The sequence below is a fragment of the Capra hircus genome, chromosome 29, assembly GCF_001704415.2.
Source record: "Capra hircus breed San Clemente chromosome 29, ASM170441v1, whole genome shotgun sequence".
Taxonomy (NCBI): domain Eukaryota; kingdom Metazoa; phylum Chordata; class Mammalia; order Artiodactyla; family Bovidae; genus Capra; species Capra hircus.
This window is the reverse complement of record NC_030836.1, coordinates 50980734-50997746: the sequence shown is the minus strand read 5'-3', so window position 1 is coordinate 50997746 and position 17013 is coordinate 50980734. Positions and strand designations below refer to the sequence as shown.

The following is a 17013-nucleotide window of genomic DNA, read 5'->3' as shown; positions in this document are numbered from 1 at the left end:
ACCAGAGGCCATGGGCCCAAAGCCCCGAGGCCAGCTGCCCTGGTGCCCGCCTGCTGCTGGGCTGTGGGAGTGAGGCTCCTGTGCTCTGGGAGAGAAGAGCATCCAGAAGGGAGGTCACATGCTCCCCCGGCCACCAGAGGCACACCTCCTCTCAGGGGAGGAACAGAGCCCTGTCCTGGGAAAAAGCCATGGCCCCCCCTCTCCGCGCACACCCCATGCCGGGGATGCTCAGGAACATGGGCAGCCCCAGCCCTGAGCGCCCCCGGACAACACGCTGCCAGCTGGACAAGGGAGGATGTTCACGACGCCAACCGCCCCACACTCCCAGCAAGAAGGTCCTCCGAGAGGACAAGGTCCCCCCTGAGAGTCATCCGCACCCGGGGCAGCAACCGAGATGAGGGAGAGGCAGGGCAGCCCGGGGCAGCCACAGCCTGCGCTTTCTTCTGTGGAGCCCTTCTCTGTTCACTCACCACCTTCAAAAGCTAAGAGACCACAGGACAGAGGACCGGACGCGGACAGCAGGGTGTCCACAGTCTCTCCCTCGGGACAGCTCAGCCCTCCTCCCGCCGTCGTTCCCAACACCCAGCAGGGGCCGGGCACGGCACGAGCTCACCTGGAGGACCGAACTGGCCCAGGCCCTCCGTGCGCCCCGCCCCTGCCGTCTTCCCCACGGCCCCAGGGCCCACGTGCGCCTGGACTGGGAGCCCCACTCTGCGAGGGCAGCGAGAACGGAATTCCTTTCCCAACAGAATCAACTAAATGGCATACACAGTCCCAACACAGAGCGCGTGTGCGTGTGTGTGTGTGTGCGTGCGTGTGTGCGTGTGTGTGCGTGTGTGCGTGCGTGTGCGTGTGTGTGTGTGTGTGTGTACACATGGGCACACAGCCAGGAAGGGGAGGGCAGGGACATGAGCTCTGGTCCATCCCCAGGCCCTGCCGGGGCTGCAGCCCACAGACGCACACCTGGCCCCCGGCTCCCTCGGCCTGGACACACGCATAGGCAGCTGCGCCTCGGGTGCGCTGCTCGGGCTCCCGCACGGCCACAGCCCCTCTCGGCAGGAGAGCCTGCGCCCAAGGGAGACGCAGAGTTGGGCGCTCCGGGGAGACAGCACCCTGAGCTGGGAGCCAGCACCTCCCAGTTCCTGTCTCTGCTCCTCCCTGTCTCTTTAAGAATGAGTCCTATTCATCCTGACACTTGGGATCAGATCCTCTTACAACACTGGGCTGGCCAGAAGGACTGTGCGTTTCTGTGATGACCAGGTAAAACCTGTTATAGCTCGGCTGGGAAGTTTCGATTCATCTCCGCATCCATCAGACACTGCACCTTCAGATTTCCCTTTATTTGGTTGTTAAAAATTCTGCAAATGGAAAACATTCAATTCCCTGGCAGACTGTGAAAAGGCACGCGCAACAGTTCTTTGCTCAAAAAGATACAGAAGGTTTAGAAAGATGAAATTGGGAAGTCATCTTGCTCCACTACCTTGAAAACGGTTCAATAAAGTTCTGGATGAAAATTAAAACCTGTGTTTTCTTTTTCGTATTTAAAAACTGAAGGAACTTTTTGGCCAACATAATAGCAAGGATTCACCTCAGTCATAAGCAGCCAGACGGCTCTGCAAAGAGCAGGCCCGCGAGTGACTACAGAGACCCCGTGCCCAGCCCAGCCCAGCCAGGGACGGTCTTGCTGCCACCTCCTGGCCGACGCAGGCCAACCAGCACCTTCCCCACCTGCGCCAAGCGGCACTCCTGCCCACTGGGAGCCAGCGGCACCCCAGCAGGGACAGCCCCAGGCCCTGCCCAGCTGGACGGTGAGATGGCTCCAGGCTGAGCCCCGCTGGCAGGCAGCCCGCTCCCGGGGCTGTGGCAAGGCCAACACAAGGATCCCTCACCTGACCCAGGCCCCAGGCCCTGCGGAGCCAAAAACGGGCTCAAGTCAGCGCTGGCCCCACAGGAAAGAACCTGAAACTCAGCAGCTCAAGTCCCTCTCTGAGAGACTCAGAGGCTCCATTTCCAGAGGGCTGACAATGCCCCCAAGAGAGTGCTCCGGTCCTAACCAGCACCTGGCACACGAGGACCAAGAAGGATGCCAGCCTCTCCAGGCCTCCTGGGCCGGCCCTGTACCAGGGGCCTCTGGGCTGTGTGGAACCACACCCTCCACCCAGCACAACAAGGAAACTGCCTCCCTCCCGTTTCCACGGGTGGGAGGGGGAATGAAGGGTTTTATGAGGGTCATGCTGTGCAGACAAGCCCAGACAGTGTGTTAAAGGGCAGAGACGTCACGTTGCTGACAGAGGTCTATACAGTCAGAGCTACAGCTTTTCCGGTGGCCACGTACGGATGCGAGAGCTGGACCACAGGGGAGGCTGAGTGCTGCAGGACCGATGCTCTGGACTGTGGTGCTGGAGAAGCCTCTCGAGAGCCCCCCGGACAGCAAGGCCAGGCAGTCAGTCCTAAAGGAGGTCAGCCCTCAACATGTACTGGAAGGACTGATGCTGAAGCTTCGGTCCTCTGGCCACCTGATGTGAAGAGCCAACTCAATGGAAAAGATTCTGATGCTGGAAAGACTGAGGGCAGGAAGAGAGGCGGGACACAGAGGATGAGATGGTTGACTGACTCAAAGGACATGAATTTAAGCAAACTCGGGAAGACAGTCAAGGAGATGAAAGCCTGGTGTACTGGAGTCACGGGGTCACAGAAAGTCAGACGTGACTTAGCGAGCGAACAACAATAAAGGCCACAGCCCCTGGCCCCCGCCCAGCTCCCCACCCTCCACGCCCCGCTCCTGGCCCCCCCCACCCAGCTCCCCACCCTCCACACCCAGCCCCTGGCCCCCCACCCAGCTCCCCACTCTCCATGCCCCGCCCCTGGCAGCTGTTAGGGCCTGACGAGGGGAGCTCACCCAAACCACTGAAAAGCATGAAGGTCTCTGAGCAGGCGTGGATCAGGGCTCTGGAGACCCAGCAAGCCCTGTCCAGAGGGAGCAGGCCAGCCACTTGGAAGCCCCTCTCCAGTTTCCACGTTTTCCTTCCACTCCGAGGCGTGGCTGCCGAGCCCAGCGTGCACACCCACCAACCAAGGCAGCGGGGGGCCGGGAGGGGTGTGTGCCCCACGCCTTCAGACACCTTCCTCCCAGAGGGGGTCCATCCCATGGCCACATGGAGGACCTCCGGGTGACACCACCGAGTCAGCCCAGAAGTGGGAACAGAAGAGGTCACAGTCAGCTGGAGAAGCGGGGAGGACCCTCCCCTGCAGCCCCAGCTGGGAGACAGGGTCCAGCAGAGGCGCCCCTACAGGAAGAGGCCCTGCGCTGGGGTCGCACCCGTCAGCCCACAGGCTGGCAGGAAGAGGGAGGCACCCCCCCCCCCGCCCGCCTCGGAATGGAAACTGCCACTGCCCAGAGGCCTGTTTGTTTTGGAAGCACCTCACTAAACGGCTTCCCAGGTGGCTCAGCGGTAACACGCCTGCAGGAGAGGTGAGACTCAGGTGGGATCCCTGGGGGGGGAAGGTGCCCTGCAGGAGGGGGCGGCAACCCATTCCAGTACTCTTGAAGGCTTCCCTGGTGGCTCAGACGGTAAAGAATCTGCTGCAACGCAGGAGACCTGGGTTCGATCCCTGAGTCAGGAAGATCCCTGGGAGAAGGGAATGGCCGTGCTAAGTTGCTTCAGTCAAGTCTGACTCTTTGCAACCCCATGGATGGGAGCCTGCCATGCTCCTCTGTCCGTGAGATCCTCCAGGCATGAATACTGGAGTGGGCTGCTATTCCCTTCAGGAAGATCCCTGGGAGAAGGGAGTGGTTACCCACTCCCGAACTCTAGCCTGCGGAATTCGATGGACAGACCGAGGGGTTGCAAAGAGCTGGACACAACTGAGTAACTAACACTTCCACTCTCACCAGCAGGCGGCTGGGACAGCGGTGACCACTTCCTCTGCCCTCCCTCCGAGACGCCCCCAGGAACTTGGGGGACGGACCAACGGGGCCAGTCACGACCACAAGCTGGACCACACCGACGGGGGAGCTAAGCCTGGGTCCCGAGCGGGCTGGTGTGAGGACAGAGCCAGCAGAAAGCGCTGCTGCAGGCGGCCCCACAGCCCCAGCACGCGCCCCCGGGCGACCCAGGACGCCTCTCAGCGTGGAAGGCGCGGACCCGCGGACACGCCGCCACAGCAACTTCACCTTCCGTGCCCAGCACCGCCACCTGGGGGGAGAGGAGACCCAAGGGGTGGCCAGGCAACTCCTGCAGCACCTGGGGGCAGGAGCACGGACAGCGCTGGAGCGGCCCTCGGCGCTGGCAGCGGCAGCTGGGCGGGGAGGGTCACGGATGGAGGGCGCGGTCGGCAGGGGCTGGCATCAGGCACCTGCAGAGCACAGAGCCCCTGGGCCCTCCCTCCCGCCCGAGTCACCCCGAGAGCCGGGCCTGCTGCAGAAGGGGGCTGCGTGCCCCGGGACCCGGCGGCCACTCGCCCCAGCAGCACGGCAGGGCGGGCCGCAGCGCGCTGGCAGGGGCTAGGGGCCTTCTCCACGCGGACACAGAGCTCCTTCCCACCACCCGCTGGGAAGGTTACTGTTCATCCTCCGCCCATTTCACAGAGGATGAAACTGAGGCTCGCAAAAGTGAGACAGGACATCTTGTGACGCTGCAGTCGGGATTCAAACCCCAAACCATCCGGGCCCTGAGCCCCATTCACATCTCCGAGCTCTTAGCTCAAACAGAAACTTTTCAAAGACCCTCCCTCAGAATCCCCACTAAACGGCTCTCGTGTGACCCCCCACAGGACCCCGCCCCACTTCCCAGCACTGCACCCACCCTCTGGGGGAGCCCGCCAGCAGCAGCAGGGGGACATCAGGCTCGGCCACTGCAGGCAAGCACGCACAGCCGCACTTCCCACCAGCAAGGAGACTTCTTGCAAAGAGAAAAAAAACAAACGATGCGGAGAACGTGGCTGCGGCCCAAAGGCACGTGGTTCCAGGCAAGGAAAGCCGCGCAGCCCAGCCCGCACCAGCCCCTACTCACCCTAAGTGTCCACAGTCTACCCGCTGGTTCCAGCCGTTTCTAGCCCCCTGTCCCCAGGCTCCACTCCAGGGCAGAGCCCTGCACACGGCCCAGGGTGTCCCGGGCTGGGAGAAGTGCTGGGCAGAAAGAAAAACAAACCGGAGGAAGACAAAGAAGGGCAGGCCCTCCAGCCAGGTCAGCTGGGAGCAGACATGGGGATGCGTGCAGAAGTCTCCATCGAGTGCCGAGACCAGCTCACAGGGCCGACGCGCTCCACACAGGCGCAGAGGGTGCCCCGCCGAGCACACTGCACCCAGGCCAGGCCTCCCTCTCGGACCCCGCAAACCCCTCCCCGACAAAACCACATGGGCCTGGGTACAGCCGAGTTTCCAGGACACAGCAAGGGCCGTGTGGGAAGGCTGGTGCAGGCGGATCGTCAACAGAGACATCCGCAGAGGCGGCCGCCAGCACCCGCCCGAGCAGGCGCCGCCCAGGCCAGCATGAGCGTTGGATGAGTCCAGCTGGTGCCACCCAGCTGTCCAGCACCCTGAGATGAGGCATCAGTGAACCCAGCGGGCAGTGACAGCAGGGCAGGGGTGAGAAGCAAGGCCAACAGCTGGGACGGGGTGCTGCGGCTACCCCAGGAGCATCTGCCAGGTGGGAGGCGGGCGCTGCCCAGCACCCACCGGGCTCCCTGTGGCTCTGCGGGGTTCCCGCCTGCCAGTCTCTCACCCGCAGCACAGCCCTGGGGACGCTTCATGCGAGCGCCCCCTGCAGACCCTCCGAGCAGGAGGACAAGTGAGCAACGACGCGTCACCACCAAATGCGCAGACACATGGGGCTCGTTCCAAGAGGATCCCGCATGGACCTCCCTGGTGGTCCGGTGGTTGAGACTCCGCCTGCCAATGCGGGGACACGGTTCAATCCCTGGTCAGGGAAGACCCCACAGGCCGCAGGGCAACTAAGCCCCCGCGTGCAACAAGAGAAAGCCCGTGTGCGGCAACAGAGACCCAGTGCCATGCTCCATGTGACCGTGGCTCCCCTTGAAGGGGTCGGTACACCCGCCCAGGCCCACCTGTCGCACGCCCAGCCGCTGCTCCTGCCTCAGTGCCTTTGGACGGGCCATCCTCCTCCCAGGGACATGACCGTCCCTCTTCTACTTGGAAAGCGCCTATGCACCCTCCCAAGCCACCTGCCTGGCCCTCGGCGCCCCCAGCGCCAGCCTGACGCAGTACAGACTATCTTCTCCGTCTCATCCTGGGCTCAGGGCCCGGCCCACGCCAGACTGCGAACGCAGCAGGGCCTGGAGGTCTCCCGGCGAGAAGCGTCCGGCGCACGGCTGGCTGAGATAGGCTGGGTCACAGCAACATCTCTCAGGACCAGCGAAAAGCAGGAAGAGTCCAGGTGTCCATGAAGAGGCGATACACACAAATCTCCACACCACGGATTCTCACTTGGCAACAAACGGACAGCTGAGAACAGCGACAGCACGGAGGAGTTCCACGGCAGAGCTGAGCGAGCGGGTCACAGAAGACCACGCACTGTGCCTCCGTTCCCTCTACAAAAACGGCCCAGCAGGCAGGTGGGCAGACGTGGGCCCTAAAGGGCCAGCGCCCAGGGCTGGGATGGGGACAGGGAGCCACCGAGAGCCAGGCTTCTTTCGGGGTGACCACAGTGCTCTCAAACTAAACTGTGGTGACGGTCACGCTTCTCTGTAATTTTACTAAAAATTAGTTAATTGCACACCGGATGCAAGTAAACTTTATGGTATGTAACTTACAGCTCCATGAGGCTGTTAAAGTTCAGCCTGGGTGTTCTCATGATCGGATTTGACAGCCAGCCACCGCGACATCCTCCCCAGAGGCAAACTGCCAAGGGACAGTCATCAACACCCAGTTCAGACACCCACAGGGGTGGCAACCACAGCCCTGGGTCCCCTTCACTCGAAAACATGAGGCCTGCGGGCAGAGCCACTGGGCCTGAGAGGCCTCATCTGCACAGCAAACCCTAGGCACAGCCCAAAAGTGCCAAGCCCGTTGCCCTCTGGAGTAAGTGACCTGTCCAGGAGCCGATCTTCTTCGGCCAGGAGAGCCAGGAAGCCCTACCCTGCACCTCTCCCACCTCCTCTGCCTCCAGGGAGGAACAGGAGGCGCCGACGTCCAGGCTGGGAGCCGCCCCAGTCAGGGGCTGGCGGGGTGCACGGGCCCCGCCCTGGCGGGCAAGTCCCTGCAAACTTCACCCGGTGGGCCCCACCAGGCAGAAGCGAAGGGAGTGCCTTTCCTCTCTTGCATTCCCAGATGCTGCCGGGAAGCTTCTGGAGTGGCTTTGTCGGGCAAAACATAAACTGCGCTGCTATCAACCACTCCCAGATGCCCGCCACTGCCAGCAAAGGACGGATGAAAAGGCGCCCCAGCCACCACGCTCTGTGGGTGGGTCCCTCGCTGGCCCAGCTCACGCAGGTTCTGCTCTGGGCGAGGAGGGTGCCAGCCTGTAAGCCGCTGTCCAGAAAGGAGAGAGCCAAGGACCAGAGACGTGACCACACGAGAAGTCACGGCCCATTTCAAGTTAGAAATTACTTTTGTAAAAGGAGAGGGACAAAGCTACCACGCGCCGACTTCAACGGCCGGCTCAACGCCAAGCAGAGGAAACGCGCAGGAAGACGGCGGACGTGAGCTGCCTGGCACAAGGCTCTCCTGCAAGTGAGCCCAGCAGAGCCCAGCAGCAAGTCGTAACATGCTGGCTTCATTTCCAGCTCCCCGAGCAGGTTTCCTGCAGGCCTCGCTTTCCTCACCCACGACAGGGAGAGCTGAAGATAAGGCTGCCAGCGTTGCTCAGCAAGGCCCTGCAGCGATGGGGAAGATGCAAGCTCACAGAACCGTCTGTCAGCCGCTCCTGTGGTCAGGACGGCGAGCAGGAGAGGGGGAGGGCGCCCCACTCGCCACTCCACTTGCGGTCACACTTTGTCACTCAAGACAAATGAAGGCAAAGAAAGTCCTTCTTTTGTAAAGAACAAAAAACATGGAAAACATGAAATCTCTATTCCAAACAGCCTGGCGACAGCGGATGGTACAAATTAACAAAAATATCAAGAAACAGTGAACACACACACTCTTCCTCAATTCTTCCACGCTGCAGCCTGGCCAACTGCAGCCCCAGCGCTGAGCACGTAAAAGGCGCCAGCAGGAGCCAGGCCCCTCACCTGCCTCTGGCCAGCTCTCCTCAGAAGCACCAGGTGGACCAGGGCAGGCGGTCCGGGGTCTGCACCGCTCACGTCCCCTGTGGCTGTGAGGTTCGGGCCTCGGCAGCCCCCTACCTCACAGCAGATGCTCGATAAACTCGGGGGATGGACAAGGGGACCAGGACACCCACCCTGGAAACATGTTCTCAAGATCAGAACGTGACGACTGAGATCATTCCGCCTTCTTTTTAAGGAGCAGGGGGTTCATAGTTAAGGAGATGTGAAAGAATTCATGATTCACCAAATCCAACACGCAGTCCACCAAGTTTAAAAAGACACACACACAGATAAGCAAACTCCATCCTAACCTCTCTCCAGAGAGCTCAAGTCACTTTAGAACTGCCTACTTTATAGCCAGGCGGCAGCGAGGGCTCCTTCCCTCCGCAGGGACCATAGAGGCAGCAACTCCAAGACGGTCCCTTTTAAAGCTGTCTTCCTGCAGCACGGGCACCGGCCACCGGGCACGAGAAAGTCACCGCTCTGCTGACCTTGCCCAGGTGACACCTGGGTGCACAGTCTTGGCAAGGGCCTCAAGAGCAGCTGCGGTGAATTCCCGGTTGCTCACCATGATAGCTGTAAAGTCCATAAGGCACAGACCTTAGGCAGTGAGAGAAAACAGCCAGCCGGTCAGCTTCCAGGGACAGAGCAGCAGACACGAGCACAGAATGGTCACAGAAGAACACGATCCGCCGCCTCCTCGGCAACCGCGCTCACCAGGCTGGTCCCCCTGACTTGGAGGCCTGCGACTCCAACTCGGCCATTCGTCTGCTCTTCTGAAACCAACCTGCAGGAGGCCCAGTGGCCTCCAACACCGTCTCTCCTGATAAAGGCAGAAAGCAAGCACCCACCATTCAAAATAACACCGCTGCCTGCCCTCCAGTCTCGGTGCCTGTGAGTGACAAAGGCCTCCCACCAGCGCCTCCACCTACGCCACCAACGCCAGGCGCCACACACCGAGCTCTGCCACCTCAGTGCGCCCCGCCACAGTGTGGGCCTTGTCACCCGGCTCCCACGTTACAGATGACTGTTTAAAAGCGGGTCTGGAGAAGAAGCGACCACCTAGAGTCACACAGCTATTGAGCAGCAAGGCTGGGATGGGAGTCCTGCCTCTGCAAGAAACCAGCTGAGCTGCCTCACCCCACAGCACCGTGCCCTCCTGGTCCCTGCGCTCTGGCTCCAGATCCTCCCTGGCACACTCAGCACCTGTCTTTGGCCTTCTGACTCCTCCCTCACGCTGTCTGGTCTCCCCCTTCACTAGGCTGCAGCCGACCTGCCAGCAGGGAAGGGTCTCATTGGTCTCATGCTGACTGTCCTGCCAGCACCCTCCACTGTCTACGCCAGCAACAGCCTGATCAGACAGTGACATGAAACGTACATGGGACCTTTCACCTCCCTTCCAGGTCTTCGGTGTCCAGACAAGCCTTCCACCTACCCCAGCCAGGCAAGCGCTCCCTCACTCCCACCCCAAGGCGCTAGAGTAACTACCCAGACTCCAGAGGAGCGCTGTGCACGTTAGAGCCAGGCTAACGAAGGACCGCCCAACTGGGTGAGAAGTGCCTGCCCTTCTCCATCCTCAGAAAGTTAAAAGAAATAAAAAAAAAAAAAAAAGAAGAACAGAAAGGAAGGAAGAAAAAAGGACCGAAGCAGGTAGAATAACTTGTGGAGGACGACGTGACGTCCCGCACGTTGATCTAACCTCCAGCAAGCCCAACACACGCCGAGGAAGGGAGAGCCCGGCCCGGGCCCGGTGCTGATGCTTCCTTCCTACCCCGCCCTGCGCCGGCCGCCCGCGGAAGCGCCGAGCGCACCCTGCCCGCCGGCCTCGCCCGGCGGACGCTGGCAGAGTTGGGTTGTTTTGCTCTTTTTCCCTCCTTTTAAAGGGACTGTCCTCTGCCGGCATCAATGTTATTTCTTGCAGAAGCAAGTTCCCCGCGCTGACCGGCGAGCAGCCCGGGTCCGACCTCTCCCGCCGCCCGACAACCAGCGGCGAGGTGTGGCCACCGGCCCCGGTCCGGCTCCCGGGACGCGGCGCTCCGCGCGAGCGCTCGACCGCAGGCCGGCCGCGGGCCCGCTCCCGGCCCGGCCCCGAACCCGCTCCCGGGAGCCCCGGCCCTGGCCCGACCCGGGGTCGCCCCTCGCCCGCCCGGTAGGATGTCCTTGACCGGTGCCGCCCGCGGCGCGCCCTGCGGCCCGGCCCGCCCGCCCCGCCGCCGGACTCACCCCATGAGCCAGTCCATGGCTGCGCGGGGCCCGCCGCGCCCGCCGCCCGACTCACTCGGCCCTCAGCCCGCGGCGGCGGCGGCCGGAAGTAAACACTCTCTTACTCACTCCCACACGCGCGCCGCGGGCGCTGCCGGAAGTGACGCGTGGCGCGACGCCTGCTGGGAAAGGTAGTCCCGGCTGCTCCCCAGGAGCAGGCGCAGGAATTTTCCCTTAACGCCCTGGGATGTCCCTTCACACCTCGCTTGTCCCCTCCCACCCCCGGATGTCCCCTCCCACCCTGGATGTCCCCTCACACCCTGGATGTCCCCTCACACCCTGGATGTCCCCTCACACCATGGATGTCCCGTCACACCCTGGATGTCCCCTCACACCATGGATGTCCCCTCACACCCTGGATGTCCCCTCACACCATGGATGTCCCCTCACACCCTGGATGTCCCCTCACACTCACTGTCCCGTCACACCCCGGATGTCCCCTCATATCCCCGGATGTCCCCTCACACCATGGATGTCCCCTCACACCCTGGATGTCCCCTCACACCCTGGATGTCCCCTCACACTCACTGTCCCGTCACACCCCGGATGTCCCCTCATATCCCCGGATGTCCCCTCACACCCTGGATGTCCCCTCACACCATGGATGTCCCCTCACACCCTGGATGTCCCCTCCCACCCCCGGATGTCCCCTCACACCTCGCTTGTCCCCTCCCACCCCCGGATGTCCCCTCATATCCCCGGATGTCCCGTCACACCCTGGATGTCCCCTCACACCCTGGATGTCCCCTCACACCCTGGATGTCCCGTCACACCCTGGATGTCCCCTCACACCCTGAATGTCCCCTCACACCTCGGATGTCCCCTCACACTCACTGTCCCGTCACACCCTGGATGTCCCCTCACACCCTGGATGTCCCCTCACACTCCAGATGTCCCCTCACACCCTGGATGTCCCCTCACACTCACTGTCCCGTCACACCCCGGATGTCCCCTCATATCCCCGGATGTCCCCTCACACCATGGATGTCCCCTCACACCCTGGATGTCCCCTCACACCATGGATATCCCCTCACACTCACTGTCCCGTCACACCCCGGATGTCCCCTCATATCCCCGGATGTCCCCTCACACCATGGATGTCCCCTCACACCATGGATGTCCCCTCACACCATGGATGTCCCCTCACACCCCCGGATGTCCCCTCACACCCTGGATGTCCCCTCACACCCTGGATGTCCCCTCCCACCCCCGGATGTCCCCTCACACCTCGGATGTCTCCTCACACCCTCGGATGTCCCCTCATACCCTGGATGTCCCCTCACACCCCTGGATGTCCCCTACACCTCCCGGATGTCCCCTCACACCCCCGGATGTCCCCTCACACCCCTGGATGTCCCCTCATATCCCCGGATGTCCCCTCACACCCTGGATGTCACCTCACACCCTGGATGTCCCCTCACACCCTGGATGTCCCCTCCCACCCCCGGATGTCCCCTCACACCCTGGATGTCCCCTCACACCCTGGATGTCCCCTCACACCATGGATGTCCCCTCACACCCTGGATGTCCCCTCACACCCCCGGATGTCCCCTCACACCCACTCTCTCCTTACACCCCCAGAAGTCCCCTGGGTTGAGAAGATCCCCCGGAGGAGGAAATGGCACCCCACTCCAGCATTCTTGCCTGGAAAATCCTGTGGCCAGAGGAGCCTGGTGGGCTGCAGCTCATGAGGGCGCAGAGTCGGACACGACTGAGCGGGCGCACAGTGAGCTCAGCACACTCAGTGAGCTCTGGTGGGAGACGGTGCTGCCTGCCCGACGCCGCATCCTTCTCTTCCCCTTCCCTTTCTCCTGCTCCTTCATCTCCTCCTCCTCCTCCTCCACCCCAGCTTCCCGTGTAGGCAGAGTGGCCAATGAGATGCAGGCGGAAGTCGCTAGGGGGCTTGCAGGGTATCCTTTTCATCTTTCCATCCCACCCAACCCCGGCCCAGCCTCCGGGTTCCTGTCAATAATGGGAAGACAATGGCTAGAACTTCTGCAGCCATCTTGGACCATGAGGCATGCTAATAATGGCAGAGCAGAAAGATGGAAAGGAGTTGAGTTTACTGCTGAAACTTTGAGACCTCCACAGCAGTCTTGCACTTCTTACTACTGGACTTTTTTTTTCCCCCCACACTGTGTGGTTTGCAGGATTTTAGTTACCCTCCAGGAATTGAACCCAGGCCCTTGGCAATGAAAGCATGTAATCCTAACCACTGGACCAGCAGGGAATTCCCTGGACTTCTTTTAATTGAAAAGATCTTCTGTTGCTGTGCTTTCCAGTTTAGACAATTGCCTGATTGATATCCCATCAAAATGTGTGTGCTCTTCTAGCGTTGAGGTGCTCGGGTATAAAAACTTGTCCTTCACATTGGAGGGGACGTCTTGGTACTTCCAGATAACTGATCTCCCCGAAAGGTGCAGTCACCTAGGTGTGGCAAGTTCCTAAATTTTCATGAGATCTATCCCTTCGGCATGCATATATGTTATTTTAGATCTAGAATGTCCCTCAGTCCTGGGCTCTGCAGTCTATCAAGGGGACATCATCCGTGCGATGGCACGGTGAGGCTTCCTTCGATAATCAGACTCTGCATGGACTAAACCATGGTGAGGGGCAGCAGAGCTGGAGTGATCCTTCCGGGAGGTGGCGGAGGTGAACCCCTAACACTGGCAGATGGGGTCTTTGCAAATGAAATTAGTTAAGATAAGGTTACGAGTGTGGGCCCTAATCCAGCATGACCAGTGTCCTTATACACAAGGGATATTTGGGCACACTCAGGCCCACAGGAGCATGTCATGTGAACGTGAAGGCAGAGATCAGCACTCTCAGTGCCAGGCCCTTGCTGGGCAGTGGGGGCAGAGGCAGACCCCCGACGAAGGAGGACAAGCGTGAATGGCTGCTCAGGAGAGGAGGGATTTGAGAGAGGCCCTGCACCCAGGTGGAGAAGGGAAGGGCAACCCACTCCGTGTTCTTGCCTGGAGAATTCCTTGGATGGAGGAGGCTGGCCGGCATACAGTCCATGGGGTCGCACAGAGCTGGACGCCACTGAACTGACTTAGCGCACAATTGCATCTGAGATTAGGGGAGCCACAGGTAAACATGGAGCACACGGCACCAGCGGCACCAGAGCAGGGGCACCTTCCAGGAAGAGAGGAGCAGTGGCTGGCGGAGGAGGGTGCTTGCAGGCAGCTCAGTGGAGGTGGAAGGCAAGGGAGCCCACGGAGGAGGCCTGGTCGTGGCGACCCCATCCAGATGAGAGGGGCAGGGGCTGGCACAGTTAATGCTGCTTACTGGAGGGCAGCGGAGTGAGGGGAGGGAAGGAGCGGGGAGGGCGGGCAAGGGGAAAGGAAAGGAGCCAAGGTGCCAGCTACACTGTAGGTGGCACCTGGCAGCTTGTCCTTTCTGGGTCTGAAGGCCGAGGATGAAATCTGGCTGGAGACACAGCTGTGGCCGTTAACAGCAGATGTGACCCTGAGCCCTGGGGTGTGGCAGTGGGCCAGAGGCCCGCAGCAGGGGGATGCTGTGGGCAGTCGGGGCTGCAGGTGGGCCAAGGGGAGGGTCTCGGAGGAGGATGCGGGAGGCTGCCGGGAGGCTGGAGACCGCTGAAGACCCGGACCCCCAGGCCACACTTCCTCCCAGCCTGCAGGGCCCTCGGGGGTCCGGCCCGCGCGGACCGGCCGCCCCGTCCAGGGCGCGGACAGCAGGTGGCGCTGCCGGGCTGCTCGCCTGGATCGGGAAGAGCTGGGTGGGAGCTGAAGGCCGGCCAGGAGCACAAGGAGGGGCGCCCGTGTCTAGTTCTCGCCCGGCAGGTGTTTGCGCACCTGGGGCCTGGGGCGGGGGCACCGTGCCCTCTTGGCGCGGAGCAGGTCCTCACCATGCCCCCCTACGCTCCGGGCCCGGGGCCCGCGAGAGCGCGCGGAGGCGGGGGAACAAAGCGGCAGCGGCGCTTGGAGGACCAAGGGCGCCGCGGCGGGCCAGGTCCGACCCCGCGCGAGCTCAGCGCCCGCGGGCGGCGCACCCACCGCGCCTAGCCTCCGGGCCCTGGCTGTGCGGGGCGGTAGGGCGGGATCTGCGCTCCCAGAAGGAGGACCCCAGGGCCTGGAGTGTTACGGCGACGTGTCCTGAAGCAGACTCCCTGGGAACCCCTACACTGTGTTGACGTCACCGCCCAGCCGGCCAGCCCTACCCTCGCCCATGGGGGCGGCCGCGCCCACTCCCCCCACTGGCGGGGCAGCCACACCCTTCCCCTGCTGGACCCCGGGGAGGGCCAGGGCACCAGCCACCAGCGGGGAGAGCTGAGGCCCCCGGCTCTACCCTCACCCCGTTCTAGGGCCCCAAATCCAGTCCCTCCCGGGGCTTCCTGTTAGGGCGGACTCAAGGGGAAGGGCCTCGCAGCTGCTCCCCACCACCCCCTCCTTCTAGATCTGCTCTAGCACCTGGCGCCCGCTCCCCACAGCTGACCACCAGCAGGGGCCAGGGGCAGAGGCTGGCTTCTAGGTGCAGGAAACTCAGAAACAGTGATGGCCCGTGGGAACCAGGCCTGAGATCAGCCGGCAGCGGGGTGTAGAGACTCCGGGAAGGAGCTCTGAGGATCTCTCTTCTTCTCCCTCTGGGCCCACGGGGGGTCTCAGTCCTGCAGGCCTCTAGTTGCCCAATTTTGGCCTTGATGTCCACAGCCCGAGATACATGGGACCCCCATCAGCCCAGTATCCTGGGCAGGTGGGTGGTGCCACTGAGGCTCTGGTAGAGGAAGCAGGTGAATGTGCGGTGAGCTGAGCCTGCTTCCCGCCAGGCCTCGCTTCCCCGGATCCGGGCCCTTGTGGAGCAGGGGGCCTGGTGGACGGGGGGCTCTAGGGCCAGGGGCTTGGCCAGGGAAGGGGCAGAGACGGGAGGCACTGGGGCGAGGGGCTGCTCTGCTCTCAGGCCCCTGGGAGCCTCCGGCCCAGAGTCAGGCAGGAGGCGTGGACGGCCCTGGTCGCCATCCTGTCCCACACGCCGGCCCCCCACTCCGGGCACCGGGCTGGCTGGACTTCACTGCTTCTCCAAATGTTTCCAGATGTGAACTCCCACTGGACAGGTGCGGTGGGCTGGGGCGCTCCAGAGGGGGCTTTGTTTCCTACCTGGTGTCAGCACCCAGGCCCTCTCTCCTGCCTGCCTCCCTCCGGGACTCAGGCCCCCTCCCAGCCCCTCCTCCCTTCCCCCACTTCTATTTCAAACTCTCCTTGGCTTTTTATAGCTACGTCCACCAATTGTGTCAGGCTGAGGCTGGCTTCCGCCGGCCCGATGCCCGTGGTGCCAACTCTCCTCTCCTGGGCGGATCTGCTCTGGTGGGTCTGGGCAGAGTCTCCAGGTGTCCGTGTTGGGGAAGCCCTAGGGGTGTTTGTACTGCCAGGAGGCGGGGTGCTCCACTTAATTCAAGGGGGAGATGGGGCAAGGGGCAGCTTTCCCTGTTCCCGAATTGCCCTTGGCTGCCCTGGTCTCCCAAGTGGTGTTTGCTCAGAGATGGAGAAAACCAGGTCTGCCCCGGTTCTCCCCAGCCCCTCCCCTGCCGTTCCTCTGGCCTGGGGCGCTAGAAGGCTGGCTCAGTTTTGAAAGGCTGGAGGGAGCTCCCCCAGGGACCTGCCTAGAGCTGGCCAAGCCTGGCCCTGGAGTCACCCTGCCCCGCAGCCTTTGTGCGTTTGGGGTGGAGGCAGGGTGGGAGTTCTCGTGTCCTCCTCCTTCGTCCCCCGCCCCCACTCCTGGCTCTGGGAACGGCCTTTTCCCTCCCTTCTGCCCAAGACTAGCTTTGGTCCCATCCTCAGTCCCCGAGGGCACCACTCCCCTCATCTTGCTCCCAGCCAGTTCTCCTTTCCTAAAGCCACACCGCATCCTCAGGGTCTGGCCTCTCCTTCAGAAGGACCCTGTGTCTGGAGACTCCCCAACCCCAGGGCCAGGAGCAGGCCCGGAACTGCCTTACTAGTCTAGAAACCCCGCCCCTGCCAGAGATTTCTCTGGGGTCTCGGCCTAGTGAGCCCCCGCTGCCTAGCGCTCATGAGAAGCCTACTGGCAGTCAGCTGCCCCCCAGCTTGTGTGGCCAGCACCCAGCCCCTCTTTCTGGAAGAGTAGCACGCCAATTCCCCTTGTCCCCTCTTCAGGCCCTCGGAGGTTCTGTGGCTTCTCCCCTTCTCAGGACAGAGCACTTTTCTGCAGAAGAGATGAAGCCCCAAGCTGCCTTCCAGAGCCACAGAGGGCTGTGTCTCCCTCCTGCTCCCTGACCAGAGGCGCTCGGCTCCTGCATGGCCCTTGTGGGCACAGTCCCGCCTCTGCCCTCTCCCTGCGTGCATCCCAGCCTCTGCACATGCAGCCTGGCCTTCAGAGGCCGAACCACCACCTGCAGCCTTCCTGAGGACCAGCCCTCTTGGCTCTTGGCACGCTCTGAGCCTCAGAAACACATAGACTGACCCACTCACAGAAGCAGGGTCTGAGCTGCAAGGGGCCCGAGGGGCCATTGAGGCTGACTCTGACCCTCTGGGCTGTGGGGGAAGT

The 17013-nt window shown here is 62.3% G+C and overlaps 1 protein-coding gene across 1 annotated transcript in view; it reads right to left on the bottom strand.

The window, feature by feature from the left end:
* MOB2 (MOB kinase activator 2) overlaps positions 1–10541 on the bottom strand; it is a 52059-nt gene extending 41518 nt beyond the window's left edge. Inside the window, exon 1 of the mRNA XM_018043279.1 lies at positions 10450–10541. Within this exon, the coding sequence (XP_017898768.1) occupies positions 10450–10466 (17 nt within the window). The 5' untranslated portion in view covers positions 10467–10541. The remainder of the gene's footprint in view (positions 1–10449) is intronic.